Source organism: Acyrthosiphon pisum, chromosome X, assembly GCF_005508785.2.
Source record: "Acyrthosiphon pisum isolate AL4f chromosome X, pea_aphid_22Mar2018_4r6ur, whole genome shotgun sequence".
NCBI lineage: Eukaryota > Metazoa > Arthropoda > Insecta > Hemiptera > Aphididae > Acyrthosiphon > Acyrthosiphon pisum.
The window spans coordinates 120,474,094-120,497,238 of record NC_042493.1 but is presented as its reverse complement, the minus strand read 5'-3'; the positions used below and the strand labels follow the sequence as shown (position 1 = coordinate 120,497,238).

General features: G+C 27.7%; 1 protein-coding gene and 1 long non-coding RNA gene across 2 annotated transcripts; one reads left to right on the top strand and one right to left on the bottom strand.

Moving 5' to 3' along the window:
• The first annotated feature begins 1,103 nt into the window (after window positions 1–1,103).
• Window positions 1,104–14,970, top strand: LOC100574444 (mitoguardin). The gene is made up of 10 exons (XM_003242110.4): window positions 1,104–1,436; window positions 3,513–3,672; window positions 3,741–3,902; window positions 4,410–4,600; window positions 4,678–4,779; window positions 9,680–9,777; window positions 9,878–10,046; window positions 10,125–10,358; window positions 12,716–12,886; window positions 13,081–14,970. The coding sequence occupies exons 1-10, from the start codon at window positions 1,359–1,361 to the stop codon at window positions 13,240–13,242; spliced, it is 1,527 nt and encodes a 508-aa protein (XP_003242158.1). The 5' UTR covers window positions 1,104–1,358; the 3' UTR covers window positions 13,243–14,970.
• A 4,458-nt stretch (window positions 14,971–19,428) lies between these two features.
• On the bottom strand, window positions 19,429–22,050 carry LOC107882771. The gene is made up of 5 exons (XR_001678910.2): window positions 21,679–22,050; window positions 21,372–21,590; window positions 21,169–21,305; window positions 20,908–21,088; window positions 19,429–20,453 (listed from the first exon to the last, which is right to left on the bottom strand). It is a non-coding gene; the product is annotated as an uncharacterized LOC107882771 (long non-coding RNA).
• Window positions 22,051–23,145: the final 1,095 nt, after the last annotated feature.

Sequence of the window (23,145 nt, the reverse complement as noted above, 5' to 3'; positions counted from 1 at the left end):
TCCGCAAATCGAAAATATCCCCCGACTTGTTACGCGAAGCCACCTCAAGTAGGCAATTGGGACAAGACAATTATGGATATGTGAAAATTTAAGTAAAAATATTATTTTGCTTGGGCAATGACTACATTTTTCATCAAAACTACTTTAGATATTATTATTACAAGATAAAATAACATAATTAATAAAAGACGACAATCCAATACGAAAACGTAGGAACGCAAAGTACATGTGTAAATACGTAAAATCGTAAACTTTGAAAAGATATAACTTCCAAAATAATATTTTGCGAGAATTTTTGAATTATATAGACATTTGTATTCAGTGCTTTAAAACACATTTTGGGGGGAAAAAAATCGAAAAAATCGTGAGGGAATCAAACTGCATTTATACCTAAAATTGTTTTATTTTTGTAATAGCAATATGAAAACAAAAATAATATTGTAAGATATGTTTACGTACTAGTTTCCTGTCTTCTATGGTCTACTGGTTGCCGACCGTAGCTCTAGCACATTCACGACTAGGTAATGCGCGCAGCCAATACGTCTACTAACCAACATTCTGCCTAATACACACAGTATAATCACTACTACCAAAGTCACATATGTACTAGTTAATTATTATATTATGTATTATTTTTCGTTTAACTGGACTGTAGTTTGGCGCTGCCCGTCTTATTAATAATGTCAACAGTGGTGGCCGGCGGGTACCGTTTTCTCAGTTTACAAAACGATAGCACTTCAGGTGAGGTCGGATTGTTGCACACGTCTCACACCACTGATAAATCAACTAGCCAGGTACATGCAAAGTGAACAATTGAATGCACCGAGTAACTACTAACTATGGTAATCAAAATTATTCGAAATTAGAAGTCTGAATGGAGTTGAATTTGAAATTTTTGATCCGGTCGTCCGCCTCTGCAATATTGTTTAGTTCTAACGCGGTGTGCGAGCGGCGGACGCATCGAAACGTTATCACGACTCGGCGACTGTTATCGTACGTCCGACACCACCGCCGCCGCGGTTACCGGAGTTGTGATTAGCGGCGTTATCGCGGATCCGCATTCTCGTGATAGTGATAAGACGTGATAACCCACTCGGTTCGTTTACGTCTCGGCGAGTGCGAGTGAGAACCGCATACCGCTCCGGCGCGACGTCCTCACACTGTGTTCGGCGGTCGTCGTTAAATTTTCCCGTCGACCTAATGATATTGTCGTTATTTTGTTCAGGGTTTTGACGTACACTGAGTACGTTACACAACGGTCGATATTGTACATTATTTCCTTTAATATGTTTCGTGTTTCCATAAATTATGTGCAAAACGTCGTCGTGCGCCAGTTGTAATCCATCGGACTCCGAACTATGGGCAAAAAATCTGCCCTGGTCCTGTACCCGCTGACCAAACTCACGGGGATCTTGCGAAAGCACATCTCGGAACATGTAAGTCAGTCGTATCTTCAACTTTTATACACACGTTTGTTACGTTATTTTACATTTTCAGAACAGCTGCGCTTGACTCGTATAGAGCTATTATCTGTGCTATTACATTAGGTGCCGTAAAACAATTTATTCCTTTGAGTGAAACAAATTCACCAGTATTTTGAATTAGAAAATCTACTTAGGTACATTATTTGTAGTTGGTGAATAATAGAAAAACCGATCCATAATACTTGTCGACAATTTTATATTATAATTTTGATTGTGTATACACACAAATCAATTTAATAGTTAATACTTAGTAGCTATTGTTAACAACTATTTGTTTGCAATATTTTTATTTCATGTAAATTCTTATCACTATATCACTAGGTATTTTTTTTATATTTGTTACTATTGTAATTTATTAATTAATCTAGGTATTATACGTATAACTAAAAAAACTATAATAATTCATATTACCTTTACCTACCAATTAGCCAGTATTTTTATAGTCTTGTTAATTGATGTGATTATTTTGATAACAGCTACCAATATTGAATACATTAATTGCATTCCTTCAAGCAACAGCTATTTTTTCTACCCAACATTAACTATTGATTATATTTTATTTTGATATTAATATACTCTATTTAGAATAAGACGATACCAGACGGCCATGGTCGAAACCGGTTTTGCTACGTAAATCTGGTGTGCTCTTATTCTGAATAAACTACCTATACGGCTATACCATAATATTTTAAATTATCAGTTATTCTTTTTTCTAACAATAAATATGAAAAGATTTTTTTATATTTCTACCAAAATAAAGTAGGTGTAAGGTACCTTATTACCTAGGTATAGTATAAAACTGAAGCCAGTAGGTTTTACACTTAAAGGTTTTGTAACTTTTTTTGTATTTTAAATTGTTTATACCTGACATATATATATATATAGTTATGACACCTTAAATTGTATTACCTAAGAGGTACCCAACATTTAAATATTACCTATACCGACTTAAATAGGTACTTAAATAAATTAGTATAACAATATATAATACAAATATTAAATTGTTTTACATAATAATTAGTTCATAAATATTTAAGTTATCTAAAGTAGTATCTATAGTTTTAAATGACACTTTTTTTAATTTACATATTCATATTTATGCATAGGAATATATTTTTATACCAAAATGATTTGATTTATATATTGTACATTATGCTTTTATTTTATTAATAGTTTGTATATTTTTATTGAAATAATTAATATCAATATCAGTTGAACACACATTAAATGGAACAGATAGGTACATTTACAAATATTTGTTAAGTAGCCAAAAAAATAATTGATCTGCCAAATTAAGTTTCCAATCATATTATGGCTTACAATATAGTTTGCTGTTTTTTTTTATACCTATCATTTTTTAATAGTTAGATATGCATAAATAATAATTATTAAATAGATAAGTTGGTTAGAATTATAAATGTATGACCCGATGTATGATTTTTTTTGTTTTTTTAATTCCTTATAATGCTTGTACCTTGATAGGATGGCTTATGTATAGGTTATTAGGTATAGTGTTATTTGCGAGGTTTTTCAAATCATGAAACAAATACTTTTGATTTAAATTAATATTGACCAAGTAAAATAGTTTTGTTGCTTACATAAACTTATCAACCAAACATTTGATACATTCAATATTAAGTTTTTAAATTTGTATCTATATAGATTTATTTTTAAGATCATAAAATTAAACTGAACATGTTAAGTGGGGCCCCTTATTTTCTTGAAGAATAAATACAAATCAAAAAAAAAAAAAATACACTCAATTATCACTTGAAAATATATATACTATATGTATCTATATGCTTCTAAATATTAACTCATCTATAAATTTTAATTATGATAGAATTGATAATATGTTTAGTGTACAAAAATTATCAACATTAAATTTGAAAAAAAAATACATGATTTATGTTTAACTTTATTACTTATTAAAGAAAAATTTACTTTAAATAAAGCTCTTACCTTTTTGACATGTTAAGAAAATTAAATGAAGAAATTAAAAATATTTAAGTTCTATTTCTATTACAGGGTTTCCGTGTTTCCATATCCATGGGATTAGTTATAAGTACTACATTAATAGTGGTATTAGGAAACTATTGGAAACGAAGAAAGTATTCTCGAGAATCTGCACCAGTTATAAAACATTATTCCTACGACAAGAGAAAAGCTAATGTTGATGTACCTTCAGGTAAAATTAAAATGTTTATTTAAACAAATAATTACATATTATTTTTATTTTTATGTTTTATGTTTCAGTATCTAGTTTTCGAATTTTTAGAACTAGCCATAGATCACTAAGTCCAAGCATCAAATCCACCAATCGGCAAACATCTGTGATATCTTCAACTCAAGATTCTCCAAGTCATTGTAAATCCTCAGAAGTTAAGTATACTGCACCTCAACAACTAGGTGTAATGGGTAAGTAATGCCATAATAGTTCAGTTGGTCTTGTTTAACAAGATACTACACCCTCATGTGTTGTCTCCGTCTCACAAGTGTGTAACATAGCAAATTTATGTTCAGAAGATCATGTTTAGCTTTGTAAGTTATCTAGGGGAAATTATTCTATTATGAAACTTGATGGTAAGAACATTATCTGTGTTCGTATGTTGTTTTTACGATAGTTGAATAATTTAGCAAGTTAGGTGTACATAATATAGCGTAAATTAAAAATGCTCGTAACTCACTTAAAAACTGAATGATGGTAATAAACCAACACACAAACACAGATAATGTTCTTACCATCAAGTTTCATAATAGGTTGATTCACTCTAATGTTTGAACTAACGGAGCTAAACGTGATCTTCTGAACGTAAATTTGCTATGTTACACACTTGTAAGACGGTGTCAACACATGTGGGTGTGATGTCCTCTTAATTATAAATTTGTACTCAAATTATATTTATGGGTTTTTTTTTTTCTAAGGAATGGAATCTTTAGCATGCAGTATATCATTTTGGGAAGATGCATTGACAGCATTTTCTGGCAATAATTCAACAATGGTATCCAATAAACTTATGTCCACTGAAGATTCTCAATTTTGTAAGGAACTTCAACTGTTAGTGGATTCTGCTTATTCATTGCAAGATCAGTGTCAATTACTTTTTTTAGATCAAGTAAGGATTTCATATTTGTATTTATATAACTTATGTAAGTTGCAGTTAATTATATTATATTTTTTTTCTTAATTTAGAGGTCAGTATTATTTCGTGTTCAACAAAATGGAAATGGTGAAACATTGAAGTTTGATGATCGTCGTTCGTCAGTAGATAGTTTTGTATCAGCACGCACAGATGTAAGCTATGTATCTTGTATCAAGAGTCTCAATTGTTATATATATATATATATATATATATATTTATATGTATTTTTAAATTTAAGACAAGATACAAATTAATACTGTTTTTTATATGGTATTGCCGCACGGGGATTAACCATTTGCACAATACTTATTCCCATGTAACATAATTTATTAAACAAATAAATTCAAATTACGTAACAAATTAAATATACTCCAGTAGTTCACAAGCCAAGTTAATTTTTAAATCCTTTTTTTTATTTTATTATAATGGCATACTAGTTTATTCTAAAATTATTTACTGTATATAAGAATGGTACTTATCGGTTATCGTACTCCAACGGTGGCAGGTGGTAGGTGGCGGCCGCGTTCGGGATATACCGATTCCGTTATCGTACACCATTAAATTTATCTCAATATTGTCACGTTTCATTGCCAAAAATATAATTTATTTTAATAGAATAATATAATAATATGAAAAATAATAATTTTAAAATAAAATAATAATAAAAAAAATTATAATAAAATATGAAGACAAAAAAAATTATTGTAAATACAAATTATTAAATAATATTATGAAGGAGGCATGAATTTAACAATGTCATTTATAATTTGGGTAAATATGCAGATGGTTTTTTTATGTTTTTGTCGCCAAAGAAATTCACTTATGTAAGAATCCAACATTGACCGATGGGTTCCCGAATGTTTTTTATTTCGTTCTTTAGCCGATCGCCATAAACGCTCAATATTTTGTGTGTGTGCCCCGGTATCTGGGTCTACAAAATTATATTTGTGATTGACCTGCATATGCTGAAATGCATTATTATGCTTTAAAGAATCGTAGCTCTTCCAGCAATCTGATATTATAATAGAACCGGCAGCAATGTGGTTCTCAATAATCGGAATTAATGTATCTGCAGATCTATTTGGAACCATTACCATGAAAACATCAAGAGTTTCAGAATGAAACTTTGGCAAGTTTTGGCAATGAAACGTGACAATATTGAGATAAATTTAATGGTGTACGATAACGGAATCGGTATATCCCGACCGCGGCCGCCACCTGCCGGCCGACCGTTGGAGTACGATAACCGAAAAGTACCATAAGAATGAATATATTGGGTTGCAATGGTTAAATCTCCCTTCTTAATGTTTTTAGTAGTAGTGTTTTTATAAATAATTTCTTATCCTTAGGGCTTGGGCAAAATAGGTATAGATAGTTTGTTGTTATAACGTCTATAATATAGACATTTCTAAAAAGTATTGATAACTGGTTTGGCCCTATTAAATATACATTGAAATATTGAAGCTGATATCTAAGAAATCGTATACCATTGTTACATTATGGCTTAAGTTAGAATGGACTGGAAACGAACAGCCAGTGATGGTGAACTGGAATGCTTAAGAGGACGCTGCACCCACACGTGTCTCTCTGTCTTACAATGAATGTACAACATACAACTGAGAACGCTACAGTCATAACTAAGAAACGTTATCGAAACTTCAAAAAAAGTTATTTAAGTTTGAAAAACATAATTAATAATCGATTTGAAACAATAAAACCTTTTTTTTTTGTATAAGTGATATCAAAAAATAAAAACGATATTACACAGCCAAAGTTCTCCTTATACGTGGTGAAAATTTTGTTTCTTAGTTATGGCTGTAGCCTTCTCAGTTTTTTTTTCCGCCAACACGTATTTACAATGTCGTACGTGTTTAAGACAGAGACAACATATGCGGGTGCGACGTCCTCTCAAGGTCTATGGTAGGATGGTGAGGGGAGGAAATCAACAAGCCCATATTGAGTGCTACCTATGTTATATACATCTAGTTAATATTATTATGAATATAGGTAGTGCTCAATGCGCAGTTGTCGACTACTTGATTGCCCCCCCCCCCCCTATGTACAACCCTATCTTAAACCTTAAGTGGCCTAGTGATTTGGCTCTTGTTTCAAGTCCATTCTATATGAATCCATGATGTATTACATTTATATGATAGCGTTAAAACGGTTTTAGTACCCGTGGATACTTGTATTTTTACTGATTAATAAAACAATTCAAACTATAGTTTAGGCTATCTGAACGGCAAGTTTTAGTGATCTTTGTATAAACTGTGTTATTTTAAGTACCAATAATACTTTATTATGCTATACGGTATACCAACAGAATATACCAACTGATATATTTAATTACAGATATGAATAATAACTAGATAGCCGACTATGTTATTGTTAACAATGCTTGGTAGCCGTATACAACTTGGACAGTGTTTACTAATCGTTTAAATAGTATAAAATGTATTTTATTTAAATAAATGTGTACACTAACTACTATAGGGACGTCATCGTCTTCAAACGTTATTCAAATTCAATTTCATTTAGATGATTATTTATTTCGATAACATTTTATTTGAATACATTTCAACTATGATTATTGGAGTAAAAATTAAATTGAATTATTATTGTTCATTTTATTTGGGTAAACATTTGGTTGGTAATTTAAAACAGGCATATTTTATAAACAATAGTTGGCATTGTATTTTAAGTTACACAATTATAAATATTATTTTATTCGGAAAACTGTAAAATGTTATAAATAAAACAAATAAAGATGTATAGAAGAAAGTAAAGAATTATATATATATATTTAAATTTTATTTTCATAACAATTTTATAATACTATAATATAAATAATATTTAATGATAATAAAAATAATAATAGAAAGATAATTGAAATAAATTATGTATATATATATTTATAATTCTTTCTTATCTGTGTCCATTTTAATTCTAATTAACTTCTGTAGTTATTATATAAGTACTAAACATTGTATATCCCTACATTATTTATATAATTGGCCGATTGGGCGTGAGTTAATTAAAATAAATAAATAATATTTTGTAACAATTGCAAAAATCATAACTGATAAAAAATAAATAAAACTCAAACTGGACGATATATTATGTACGATAATTACGTCTTTAATATTGATAAATAGTTACTACGAAGTATATACTACATACATGTAAACATACTAGACGAATTATAATCATTATCTAATACATGTTTTGTACTAATATATTTATATTATGTTTGAAAATTATTCAAATAAATTTTTATTAAAATAATTGTAAAAAAATAATTCGAATAATTATCTAGATACATTTTTGGATAACTGTTTATATCATTTATAGAGCGCGGAGTTTAATGCAATTGCATATTTTTTCCTTTTTTTTTTTTTGGATTTTTTTCACCAATATTAATTTACTAATTCTAATAGTTTAAAGATAATGGCAATTTTGTTATTGTAGATTACTGTATATTTAATGGTTATTGCATATTTCTCAAAAATAAAAATGTAAAGCATATTGAAGCAAAAATTTTAAAAAAATGTATAAAATATCATTTTGTCAAGCATAAAATTGAATGATACCTTATGTAGACACTTTATTCATTTTAATAATATATAATTATACATTACACAATTTTTTATTTATTAAGTAGATACCCATAATTATAATTACAAGTTATTTAATTAGTTTTAAATTGTTTTTGAGTCATACATTTATAAACACTATTAAATTGTGAATTTTTTATCACATTACCCACTTTAAAGTTTTTTTTCTTGCATATTTGGACACATATAACAAATGCATATAGCAAATCCGTGCTCTAATCATATGTTTACAACACCTGTCTTGGCTTATTCCTACCTACACTACTGCCCAAGTTCTTGTATTAAACTCTTTGTTATATATTACAGAATACTTAAGCGTATGACAAAAATTGTTAAAATTATATGATTAGTAAATAGTTTTAAGAAATCTAACCATGTTAACAAATTTTCGAAAATAATATTTTTTTAAAAGTTATTGCGTTCCAAATTAATTTAATCAGATAAATACTGATTTTTTAAAATAAACTACTCGACTTAGATAAATGTTTTTACCATCCAAATCGTTCTTATTATCAGATTCACAAATAGGCTATTATGAATTTATTCAAAAAAATTTAAAATTTTTATTATCAGTATTAAAAAATAAAAATAGTATTTGGTATAGGATTGATCAGTCTATGAGTAAAAGGTCTATGCATTAAACAACCAACACTTTGGTAACAAATTGTATCCCTCAATGATAACATGAAGATAGCTATATAGTTAATACATTATATATCTGTGGCTACAATAGTTTGAAATCTAAAGATACTTGCTTTTCTATTGATAGTTTGATGTATTTACCATAATATATTATTTATTTGTCATGTAAAAACACAATTACCTGTAGATTTAAAACTGTTTTAGCAGTTTTATAATATGTGATAATTAATCAATTTGCAAATTATAGAAAAATAGATCTACATTACTATTATTACTTTAAAAAAATTTTAATTCTTGTAGTTTTTACATATTTCTATATACTTTTTTGATTTTTATAAGGATTTAAAATTAAATTACTAAAAGATAAATCTTTCATTGAAAAAATGACTGTCAACTTGTGTGTGGGAAAGAAGAATGTTTGCCCTTTGGCATATTCTTAAGTAAATTACAATTCTTAAATCACACCTCTCCCTAGGTTGAGTTTAAAATATGCCACTGATATAACATTATTTAAATAAACATTAAACTATATTAAAAACATTTTTCATCCTGTATCATGTAAATACTTCAATGTTTCTTAAAATAGGACAATTGTAAAATCAATCATGCACGGATAGTTCATTGTAAAATCTCACTATGTCATTACACTAAGTTACCTGATGATAACTGTTATGGATTTTTGCTGAAGTTTATAACTTACTATAAACAATCTTAAATTTGGTCTAAATGTTTTACTGTGTTTATTAACCATTATTTCTTTTAAATGTTACAGTAAATATTTTGTATGATGTTTTAGGTTGCAAATTTAAGAGAATTTGAAGAATTAAATTTTGACAACTATTATTTATATCAAAATGCTTTAAGATACTCTGAAATTGAGGGCATAGCATGCAGGTACTTGGTGTTTGTTAATTGTTGTTAAATTAATCAGTAACCATTTGTAATTTGAATATAGTATTCTAATATCATATAACACATTTTTAATTATTTTTAGGACTTATCGAACAACATTAGTAAATTGTGCTTCAGACAGAGAATATGTTTGTAAATTGCATTGTATTCGACAAGCTTTTGAAAATGTATTCAAGAATGAAAAAAACTCAATGTGGTTTGCTGATTGCGGGAGACGTATATTAACTGATATATTTTTATTTGCCGAGAAAGTAATATTTATTTGTCATATTATTTAGTTTGGTTTTTAATTTATTAGCTAATAAAAATGTAATTTTATTTTATTGTAGGACCCTAAGGATTTTCTTTTAGCATATGAGGAAATGCTGAGTTGGGCAAAAACTGATGCACACTGGACAGAGGCTGAAATTGAACTGTCAACCAGGGGTGTGAAAAAAATGACATTTTATGATATTGTTATGGACTACATTTTGATGGATGCATTTGAAGATCTTGAAGCGCCTCCAACATCGGTGATTGCCGTAATACAAAATCGTTGGCTATCAAAAGGATTTAAAGAAACTGTAATATTGAAAGTTATATATTGGATTCATACTTAGATCATATTATTCAATGGAAGTGTCACTCAAACTATTTATGAAGCCAACAAAACTAAAATACTGGTTAGGCATGCTCGCAATCATTTATCATGTTTATGTGGCACCAATATCTAAAACATATTTCATATCTAGTTTAAATTTCAAGACAGGTAACTGTTTAAAAACAACAAATAAACCATGAAGTAAAAAATAGTATATAATTCTCCATAAACAATAATTACTAAACATTTAAATTGATATATTTTTTATGCAACGTGGCAATAAAGTAATAAAATAAAATATCAGTAGGACAACAATAAATAAATAATTACTATCTATGTATATTTATATATTCAAAAGAGAGTATTATGTTTATGGTTGTGGTTTATTCTCAAAAGCTACTCTACCGATTCAGAGATTGTTCTTAGAGATACCAGGAAGTTTAAAAGAGCAGTTAAGGTGCAATAGATGGTTCTAAAAGAAACTTTTTTTATATTGTTGTTGATTACATGCCATATATACTGTAAACTACTTTTATATAAGAATGCTTTGAAACATAGCGTTGCCATTGTTTTAAGTTTTTGTTAATAAATAGAGACTTTGTATAAACTTCAAATAAATAATTTGACAGTTTAAAAACATTGCCAAACTCACATGTGCATCAGGTTTTCTGTAACATTGTGAAATGCACTACTCTTAATAATAAACATTGAAAATTTAAATTAGATAAAGTAAAATATAATTATTTTTTGTTGCACAAATCAGTTATATTGTTTAAAATAATAATACATATCTAAGTGTTTATCTCAGGGCACGGAAACACACGCATACTTAACTATACTCTATTCCAAATAAGTTTGGAAAAACTGCGAAGCCTTGGAACGGTGAGACCTCTGTGATTGGCCAATAATCTGCTGTGCACCAATGGCAATCAACAAGACTGCACTACGCGAACATGATATGTCATTCTTGATTTTTTTCTAAATTCATTTGGAATAGAGTATAGTATTTATGGCTGTGTAATAGTGTAGTGCAATAGTTAACAGATTTTATTTTTATCAGGATTACTTAAAAAATATCTAAAATTTGTCTATTCTCAATTAAGAGGTTGTCAGCGCACTGTTTGTTTTCTCTCTGACCCATGTGCTACAAAAAAAAAAAATTACATTTAATAGAATAAGTCTGTTATTACTTTTCATGTTAGAGTGAATTCACCTATTATTAAACTTTAAGTTAAGAAAATTACCTGTGTCCCTACGTTGGTTATTTTATGATATTATAATTTTTATGTAAGTTATGGTAATGTAAATTACTACAATTTAAAAATGCTTATAAAATGTACAAAAATTAAAATATTGTAAAATAGCGAAAATATGGACATAGATAATATTCTAAGCTTAAAGCTTCATAGTAGGTGAATTAACTCAAATATTAAAATTTAAAAGTAAGAACACATTGTTGGTTCTGCTGAACAAATTTTGTATCTTAAGCGTGTGTCAGAGAGAGAAAACAAATAGTGCACTAATATTCTCTTAATACAAAAACATAAAAAACTGTGTATAGCACGGGATAACTAATATCCTATAAAAAAGTATTGGTAATTTTATATTTTAGTAAACATAATAAATTTGCAATGGCAAAATAAAAAAATATTATAATATTTATAATCATACAAATACCAGTATACTAGATATGTAATATTTATAATAATATTTTATTATTGTACTTTAACATTTTTTGGTTATTATATTATACATTTTGCAATAAATTGTAGGTATTAATAGGACACCAGACAGATATTTATTGTTTCCGTCTTACAAGTGCGTAACATAGCAAATTTACTCTTAGCAGATCACGTTTAGATCCTTTAGTTTAATAATTAGAGTTGATCAACCTATTATGAAACTTGATGGTAAGAACATTATCTGTGTTCGTATGTTGGTGTTGTACAATACTTAGATTTTTTAACAAGTTATGCATATATAATATAGCATAAATTAAAAATCCTCATGACTCATTTAAAAACAGAATAATCATAAAAAAATCGACATTCGAACACAAATAATGTTCTTACCATCAAGTTTCATAATAGGTTGATTCACTCTAATTTTGCACTTGTAAGACGGAAACAACAAATATCAGTGTGGCGTTCTCTTAACTGTTAAAACATATTGGTAAGAATGTGTAATACATTCTCACATGCTGTGAAATAATAAATCCTACTGTTATGTTGGCTTCAACTCTTTATACCTATATTAGTAATGGGTGATGGCTGTGTCCATTGTATATGATCTAACAATTTTTTTTTTATGTAGTATTAACTGTATTTGTGTCTGTGTTAGGCTTTATCAACTGCAGTATGGTCAGTCCTCCGTGCCAAGCGTAGTAAATTGAAGTACCCAAATGGTTTTATGCATCATTTTTACAACATATCTGAACAAATGTCACCTTTACTTGCATGGGGCTTCTTAGGTCCTGATGAAGAACTGAGTAGAATATGTTTGTTTTTCAAAGTACGTAAATATTAATTAATTACATTACCTAATGTAATTTACAACTAAATGTAATATTATAGTTAATTTAAATCACATTACTTATATCTCTTTATTATACTGTACCTAAGCATTATAAAATATGTATGTTCTATCAAATTCAGTTTTTTTTTATTAAGCTTGTATCGGTTGTATATTATTTTTAATGTTTTTAGGATCAAGTCATTGAATTGATGCGTGATATATTCAGCTTTGATAAATGTCGTTACACAACCAAAGAAGAACTATCTTCAGACATGTTTGAGCAATTCAAAATACGAGCAGAGAACATCAATAAAATGATTGAAATGAAATGTAGTTTAGATGTTAAGTCTTAAGTATTGATCTCTTGATTTTAATTGAGATATACATTTGCAAAGTTACCAGCTTATGTATTTAGTGCATTTGTTTAACATTGACACTTAATGTATGTTATTTATTTATTTTATAATAGTTTTGAATTTAATATTATGATTTATTTTGTTGTAAAAATATGACTTATTTGTTTTTATTAGAAAAATGACTTGCTTTTAGATCAGTTTATTTTATTCAATAGCATTAATAATTGTGATTTTAATTAAATGGTTTGGTATTAAGTTTTATGGTTGAAATATAAAGTTTTAGTAGTTTTAATTTAATATTATTTTATATAATTTTATTGGATTCTGATTTTTATATGACGTGTTCAATATTGTGAATTGATTGTTAAGGTATTGATAGAATCATTGTAATGATTATCTTTAATTTAAATTTTTATTGTATTTACAAAATATATTAAATATTTTAATAGAGTAGAAATAATTTAACATAGCCTTGTTAAGACCAAATATTAAGGTTATAAATTACAATATTATCCTATTCATTCTGTAAGAGATAATAATTATTTTCACAAATAATTTTTTTTTTTTTTGAATTGGCTATGATAAATTATTTTTTACGGTGAATTGATATAAAACATAGTATAAAGTACTTACAACTGAAAAATTGCGAAGTATCAGTGTAAATTAAGTTATTAACAGTCTTATACTTGTGATTTAGATTGTAAGCTTTATTTTACTTTATTTTAAAAGAATATATTTATCGCTAGATATTATTGTTTTATTGCAGGGGTCACCAAATTTCACCTTGTTAAAACACATTATCTGGCTTGTAAACAGGAAATTTATATTGTATATTGTGAATTAAATGATGTTTTAACTATTTTTTTGATTTTGCCTTTACGTTCTTCAGATAAATATGTTCAACTTTGGTGGCACACAAAAACTTCCTTAATTCCCAAAGTGATCCTCCAAAATATATATTAATTGGTGATTCTTGTTATATAGTATACTTACATACTTTTTGTTTCAAATGTGTTTATTTTAGAAAAATTGGATCCAATTGATTTGTATTCTATGTTATTATTAATATTAGTTCATTATATATAATTATTATCTCAGAACAATTTTTTTAGAATTAATTACCATGTATCCCTATATATATTGGGTGTATTGTTGTTGGGTGACAAAAATGTACAAGTAAATAATTTAAGACATATTAGTTAAGTCTTTAAATGTGTAATTTGTGACATAAGTATTTTTGAATATTTCTAATGTTTAATGATAGGAAGTGTCGTATAATAATATGCGGATACGCTTTTTTAATTCAATATAATATTATAAATGTAATTTTTTTTTTTTTAATTTTATGATTATTGTAATAAATTGCAACTTATTTACAATTTATTTGATACAATTGAAAATATAATAAAAATATTTTCAGTGTTATCAATAGCTATTGATTTATTGTCTTATCGATTCATACAGTAATATTAGTAATATTTTTAAGATTTTACTACTACTATTATTAGATAAGACATAATATTAATCTGTACAATTTTAAGTATTTAATATGTATTAGAACAATAATAATTAACATGATAATGTTCATTCAAATTTCCAATCTACAATTTATATTTTAAGAACCATTCAACCTTGAAAATGATGTGCTGTATTATTAGGTACTTTTTAACAATACGAGTACTGTTATTTTAAAGTTAGAATATAATTTATAATATTTTCACCACACTTTTGACATATTATTATTCATTTTAACCTTAAATGCTATATTTGTATTATTTTGTTAAGTATAGCAAGCTATAGCCATTAATTGAGAGCAATGCCTTTTATTCATTAAAAATCATAAAATATGCATTTAAAAATATGCACTTGTACATAAAATATTAAAAATATACATAAAAAAAAATTACACTAAAATATTAAGTTTTTTTAAAAAATATTTTGTTAATTAATTATTATTATTTATTATGTTGGTACAACAGTTATATTATGTGCGTTAAAAATAAAATTACACTCCAAAAATACATTTTTTTTTAAATATTTTATTTATTTTAATTAATTAAAATTATTTTACATAATTCAATTTTCTGTGTAACTATAATCCGTATTTTAAAAAAAAAAAAACAATAATACATCTAATACAGATCTAATTCTTCATTTAAATATAATATGTATAATTCTTGATCTTGATTCATGACAATATTTACCAAAGTCCTTGATTTTTGATAAACTATTAAAATATGCACTAAAAATTTAAAATATACTCTCATAATCAAAAATATCTTCTTTAAACCAAAAAATGTCAAATATGCGCTAAAAACTTTAAGTATTTAATCACAAACGTGAAATGTTTTGTGTACTTGGTTAATAAGCATACCTAAAGTTTATTAGAAAAAATAAGCAAACACATCCCAGTAAGTCCTTGCTCTAATTATGACGGTTAAAAATACTGTAATGATAATATTAAATTTTTCATTGTAGCCAAGATTGAAATATATTTATAAAATTATTTATAACCATATTAGAAAAATAGAAAGTAAAATCAGTGGTAATACAGCAATAATATTAATTTTAAAATACTTTTTCAATGAATTTTATAGTTTTGATTCTTCTGCCTGAACGTAATACCCAACATGATCACATGATCAATTTTGAAAAGAAGGCTCACCTCTAAAATATTGTTTTTAAACATTTGTCAACATTTATTATTATTATTTTTTTTTTTTTTGGACCCACCTACTTTGGAGGGCAAGTCATAAGTATAATGTAGATTCAAATTGCATATTATAATATATTATATATTATTTCTTAAAAATCCGCTTTATTTACCACATGCATTGTCTTACTAATGCATAAAATTGCAAATTGTACGCTGTTATTTTTATCCATAGTTAATTTATCTATACCATAAAATTTGAAGGTAATAATAATATATTGGGCATTTAGTAGGATTTCCTTGTATATTTTTAATATTAAACAAAGTTATGACTTAGGTATGGTAATTAAAAATTGTGAAGAGCCCATAAATTGTTTTAAAATAAAAATCCTTCATGGGGCCCAAAAAAAATATCCTTTTCATTAAATTTGATTAGAGGTAAATTTTATTAAATGATAATAAAATGAAAAGATTAATATTAAACAGGTCCAAAATTCTAACTTTAAAAGCTTAGAAAAAAATGTGATACTATATTGTATTTTTGTTATTTTTTAACAATGTTATAATATGTGATAGTATAATAATAAACTTATGAGGCTTCTATTAGATAGATTTTGTCACAAAAACTTGACAAAATACAGAAAAATCAAGAAAATTAGCAAATTATTGTGAGTTAGGAATTCATTAAAATGTTTCTTTTTAAATCTAAGATTTGAAAATGTAATACAAGATTCCTCATAAGTTTGTCCACCTTTTCAAAAAAAAAAAAAGTCTAATAGCATTTTAAAAATATTAAAAATTCACAGTAACAAATTTTTTTTATAAAGTTCAAATTTTGACAAAATGTATCAAATTTAAAATGTATTAATATTATTTTATGGTTAAAAATGTATAAAATGTTCAACTTTTATAGCTTAGGATTGAACATTTAAAACATGGTTCCACGTAAATTTATAGGTTATATGTAAATTACTTTATTCACAATAATATCATCAAATATACTTTTTAATATCATAGGCTGAGCCTAAGAAAAACGATACTTACCGTAGTAATACCATAGATAGTCTTTGCTCAGAATCGTTAATCTTATACAATGATATATTATATCATTGAATTCAAATTTAACACCATCCATTACGGTGACCCAGAGGCGTGTTCAACGAGGGACAAAGGGGGCATTTGCCCCCGGCGGCAAAATTAAAAAATATTTCATAGGCGGCATTTTTTCAAACATTTTTTTGGTTTTTTGTAATTAATCAATTTTTCCATAAGTTATTAAATGTACTATACAATTTAATGTTAAAAGAATATTAATTAAGTATTATATGAAAAATATTTTTTATTATAATAAATCTTAATTACTCATTATACGGCTATACATAGACCTCATTCAAATGATTACAATATTAACACGCATTAATGCTTAAACCAAGTCGAGACTCGACGGGCGAGGATATTGCTGTAAGGATGTGTAGTAAATACTAAATATAAAAAATGATATGTATCGTCTCTATTAACTATAAGTTCTCCTTAATATCATACATTCATATTTATGTGATAGGTATTGGTGTACTCGCATTATTGTGAATTCATAAAAATACTTAGAAACAACGTAAACGGGCAATTTTTTTATTTCCAGTCATGGTTAATAATTTATTTATATTTAAAATTGTTTACATTTAATAATATATAACAGAATTATCACAATAATATTATTATAGTGCTCATTAGTAAGCGGGTAGTGGGTTGTAGACAGTAATGTTGTCGAGTGTACAAGACACCAGCGTAATAATTTTATTTCATATTTTAAGATAATGTCTTCAAAAACAAAAAGAGTGAAATTAGGTGGCACTGAGTATAAAAAAAGAGAAAAAGTTAAACAGTTGAAACTAGAAGAGTTAAAACGAAAAATTCCAAAACTACAAACTTTTTTTTACGCCATCAGCGGTAAGTATTTATAGTTCTTATACGAATAATTTTATAATTTTATTTATTTATACTATTTAACCACAATACATACCTACCCCAAAGGCCAAAATTCACCTCTTACTATTAATTAAAAAACAGGGTGGAAGTTATAAGGCGGCATTACACCTTAACACAGCACTGCGGTGACCCACTTGTAACCTAATGTACAGCAGAGTGACCCCCACTTACCAACATTTTATTCTTTTTTTCCCAATTAATTTCAAAAGTAGAAGAAATTTTCAATATAAAACTTCCTAATTTAGCAACTATATATTCAATTTTCTAACAGAAACCACCTTCAAAGTTCAAGCTTGATACATTTTGTCTATTATAAATTGTGTACCTACCTACACATACACACAAAACCACAATTAAAAAATTAATTTCAATAGTATACCTATACACAATATTATAAAAGTAGATACTTATAATTACTGTACCTACTAACATAATATATAGACAATGCTGGTCGTTTTTTGTTTCACCTAGTCAAAGTCAAATTAATCTTATATAAAAACTAACGACGTTAAAATAAATATTAGTTCCAGAAGTTCCAAAATGTCTTACTTTGTTAGATGCATATTATAAAAATAATAACATAATTAATGTAGGTACCTAACCTATATTTAGAATAGATATTTTTGTTTTTTAGTTTAAAGTACGTATAAATTTTAAAAACACATTTGTTCAAGTGCGAAGTACTAGCCACTAGGTAGGTACCTATAATGAGGCACATTAAATGAAAAATTCGCTACCTACCCACTTAACACCAAATTAACTTTAGGCAGTCATCGAAGATTGTCTGAAATAAACCACATTTTTTTCAAATATATATATATAGGTTCAAATTTTTAGTGGTCCATTTCTAAAAAGTTAATATGTAGAAATCTACTTTACTTGTACTATTCTAATGAAAGCACACCCTCTTACATTAATAGCCGTGTACACGATAAGTATTCAAACAATGCTCCGCTTTTCATCCTTTCCGGTGGGAAAATTAATCTAGTGGGTGCATAGAGGATGTGGAAATGAACAGAACCTAGTGTACGAAAGCGCCGGGAAAAACAAAAAAAAATTTAGGAAACCGTGAATTTTTACATACCTACCTACATTGCGTTTTTGTTTTTCATGTTACCTACTCTAAAATAAATTACTGTAGATATACATGAAATATCCACTGACTGTTTTTATTAGAATTTAAAACCATAACGTCATTTTCAAAATATTTAGATTCGTGTCGAGGTATTCATATGCACATGAAATTTTCGATTATTTTAGTTTTTTCTGAATTTATGTCGATAAAAAAATTTTCGCTCGGTCCAATAACTTGAGAATGTAATACGCGCCCACAACGTTCCTCGTAAATTGTTGCTAGTGGAAATTAAAAAAAAAAGTCTAGCGTAGGTAAATCCACAATAGTTTTTTATGAGCGTCTGAAGTTAGAATTTTGACACAATTTGTCAAAATCACGAACATTTGAAAACTATCTTGTAACATTGGATATTCATACAAATTTATATTTTTATATGATTCCAGTGGTTCGACCCTTAACCCAAATAAAAAGACTACAGAGCTGTAACTACTGGAATGCACTACTAGGAATCGTGTATTTTAAGTTCTTATTGATTAGGTGAAATACATTTATTTTATTATTGTGGTACAATAAACATATAAAAAATTAAAATGCCACAACTGGAATAATTGCAACAAAACAATAAAAATTTTTTTTTATTTGGAATCAGGATGACATGAAGCAAATTAGATTTCTTCACCTCACATAGAAAAATGTCAATATTGGTCAATTCGAAAAAAAAAAGAAAAAAAAACCACAGAAATATGCAATTGAAATCTTAAATAAGTCAATAAAATGAAAAAAGTTGGTTAATTTTCGTATTATGCAGCCCAAAAGATTCACAGTTTAAATCGTTATCGTCATGGAACAAATCCTGTGCTTGCTATTAGCATAATATCATACCATCAACCAGAATAAATAAGTAAAACCATACGAATCCGCCCTCCAATCATATTAAAATAGATCGAGTTAACAAATGTAGAAAAAATTAAGTTAAAAATTGGAAATTAATTAGTCTTAAGTCCATAGACATGAAAAACAAAATGTTTTAATTGTTCTATACGGGCATATGGCTACAGTTATACTTATATCTCTATTATGATTTATTTTTTTCTTACTTACTAATAATTTCTAATATTTTAGTATGTACAAACAACTGCTGCAAGTATAACAATAATTTACAACACATTGCTGCATTAGTCATATAGTTCTAAATTTTAAAATACATAATAATATTATAAACTATGAATTAGACAGATATTAAAAGTATGATAGTGTGATTCATAATGATTTTAAATAGGTACCTACTATTGTTTTTTATTATAAAATTTAAAAATAAAGTTTTCTTAAATTAGTCATTGACAAAATAATTTTATTCACAAACACAACTCCACAGTTCCAACTAGATTCCCTTACTGAAGCCCAAACTTTTTATGTGTCTCCTTGCAATATTTAAATATGTTGAAGCCCTCTGTAATAATGAAATTGGATTCTTCCTCAGCAAAACTGTATTGCCTAAAAAATTAAAATGCTGTTATAAATATGCCAGTGTATCAGTGGTTTTTTCTGTTCGAACTATGAGTGACATGCAATTTCGAGTACCTACAGTACACCCAATTGTGTACTGTTAGCTTTAATATTAAAGTGATATGAGTTAACATTATAACCAAAGTTAAATGCAAAAATATTTTTTAAGGAACATTTTACGAAAGAACTTATTAGAAGCATTTATTTGTATTTTACTTTAAAAGCAAGCCGTGGACGTTTTAAGATTGAAACATATAATTATTTATGTATTAATTTACTTTGACTAAACGGGCCGAGTCCTTTCCATATACAAATATATGTCCACGCACACAAGCACACAATTAGAAATTATTCAATGTGTCCCGTAAACAGGTGGATGTTCGTAAAAAATGATGCACAATAAAATAGCTTTAAAATAAAAACCTATCAACAATATTCTCACTTTTGAGTTTCATAATTCGCTCCAATATTGTATGGCTTCATCCGAGTCGGTAGAGTTATCTCCAAGAAAGTCTAAGTCTGAAAAATTGTCAACACATTGGCTCGACTTCCTAGATCCTCGAGTGTGGTACATCGTAGGTTTTAGTTTTGATAACCATAATGAGTGTAATACACTGTATGAACTAAAAACGATAAACTAATAAGTAACTTTTGGTTTTGGCAAACATTTAAAATTGGATACCTACTTGAGTAATATACTTACATAGGTGTGTGTGAATTAGACATTATTGAGTATCTAAGGCTTTTCTGGGTGATTTAAAATCATCAACTGTATGGACTCCAAATCCTTTATTTGTCTGTTAATTTTCTTCCAACTCATCGTCGGGGAAACAAAATTTTCTGAAAATTTCAAGTTGTAAGAAATATATAAATACCTAATTCATGAATTATGTTAAATGATATTACCTATTAGATGCGATTCACTAGTCGTACTCAGAGTACTACCAATTTCGCTGTAAATTTCTTAAATTTATTTTACACTTCTATCCCAGACAAATGGTTTGGATTATGTCTCGAGAGCATTGTTTACGACCACTAGTTGTGAATTGATTACCGCAGATATCTACTATGCCAAATTCGAAGGTGTTTAGCCATTATTTCCTTCTATTTTCGTTTTTTGGAAATCTGTAATCGTGAACAAATTAGCAAATTAGACTGAACCCAAATTATATTACACATAATATAATCAATACAACTAGAATATAATACTTACAAACGAAGATTAACGTATTGTGGCGAGGCGATACATTGGACGTTTTACCGAAAAGAATACACTTATCCATGGTGGTTTTTTGCTAAAATGTATGAATAGAACTCTGTACGACTGATCTGTAGTCGGTATTTTTGTTCAAATTTCAAATGACCGGGATTCGCGAGCGGTTCAAAATTTAAGTCGGAATACCTACGAAAAAATAATAATATTCAAGATTTTCAAGGAAGAAAGTTTAGGTCAAGAGCGTTCAAGAAGTTACACGTGCAATATACAAGCGATACGTATCGGACCCGTATCGGACTCAGACTTCGATACGAGCCGGTACGTAACTATTCCATACCGATACGTATCAAATTTTTCTTCTTGAAAATCTTCATTATGTCGTTATATTTTATTTGATAACGATTATTACTGTTTCGTGGTACACAGTGATAAGTCAGAATGGTTATAGAATGGAGGTATACTACTCGCCGGCCGGTGGCGGGCATTAAATCTCGTAAACGCTGTTTCACGACCTGCGATGATTTAAGACTCAACGCGGGCATTTTATTGTCTCCGTCTTATGTAGCAAGTTTACCAACGGCAGATCACATTTACCATCATTAGTTTAAAAATTAGAGTGAATCGACCTATATATTGAAACTGTTAGCAAACTTACGTTCCGCTTGATAAATTTTTATTATTTGCGTCTGTGTACACGATAAGTATTCGAACAATGCTCCGCTTTTCATCCTTTCCGGTGGGAAAATTAATCTATTGGGTGCATAGGGGATGTCGAGATGAACAGTAGGTACCTAACTAGTGCTGTACGAAAGCTCCGGGAAAAACAAAAAAAAATTTAGGAAAACGTGAATTTTTACGTACCTACCTACATTGGGTTTTGGTTTTTCGTGTTACCTACTCTAAAATAAATTACTGTAGATGTACATGAAATATTCACTGACTGTTTTTATTAGAATTTAAAACCATAACGTCATTTTCAAAATATTTAGATTCGTATATGATAACGATTATTACTGTTTCGTGGTACACAGTGATAAGTCAGAATGATTATAGAATGGAGGTATACTACTCGCCGGCCGGTGGCGGGCATTAAATCTCGTAAACGCTGTTTCACGACCTGCGATGATTTAAGACTCAACACGGGCATTTTATTGTCTCCGTCTTATGTAGCAACTTTACCAACGGCTGCAGATCACATTTACCATCATTGGTTTAAAAATTAGAGTGAATCGACCTATATTGAAGCTCTTAGCAAACTTACGTTCCGCTTGATAAATTTTTTATGATTTGTCTTGCATAGTTTACAATTTACAACTTAATTAAATATTTAAATATAGTATATCTGTACACAAAATTATGTTATCAAGATAAGGAACAGAAATGTTTGTGTTTGAGTGTTTTTTTATTGGATTATTTTTATTTTATACTGACATAGTCATTGTCATATTTACGTATAAACCAAAT

Coding starts and splice junctions, on each gene's coding strand:
- LOC100574444 (XM_003242110.4), top strand. CDS start 1,359: ATGGGCAAAAAATCTGCCCTGGTCCTGTACCCGCTGACCAAACTCACG. Junction 3,903..4,409: donor TCAACAACTAGGTGTAATGG/GTAAGTAATGCC, acceptor TTTTTTTCTAAG/GAATGGAATCTTTAGCATGC. Junction 10,359..12,715: donor CAAAAGGATTTAAAGAAACT/GTAATATTGAAA, acceptor TGTCTGTGTTAG/GCTTTATCAACTGCAGTATG.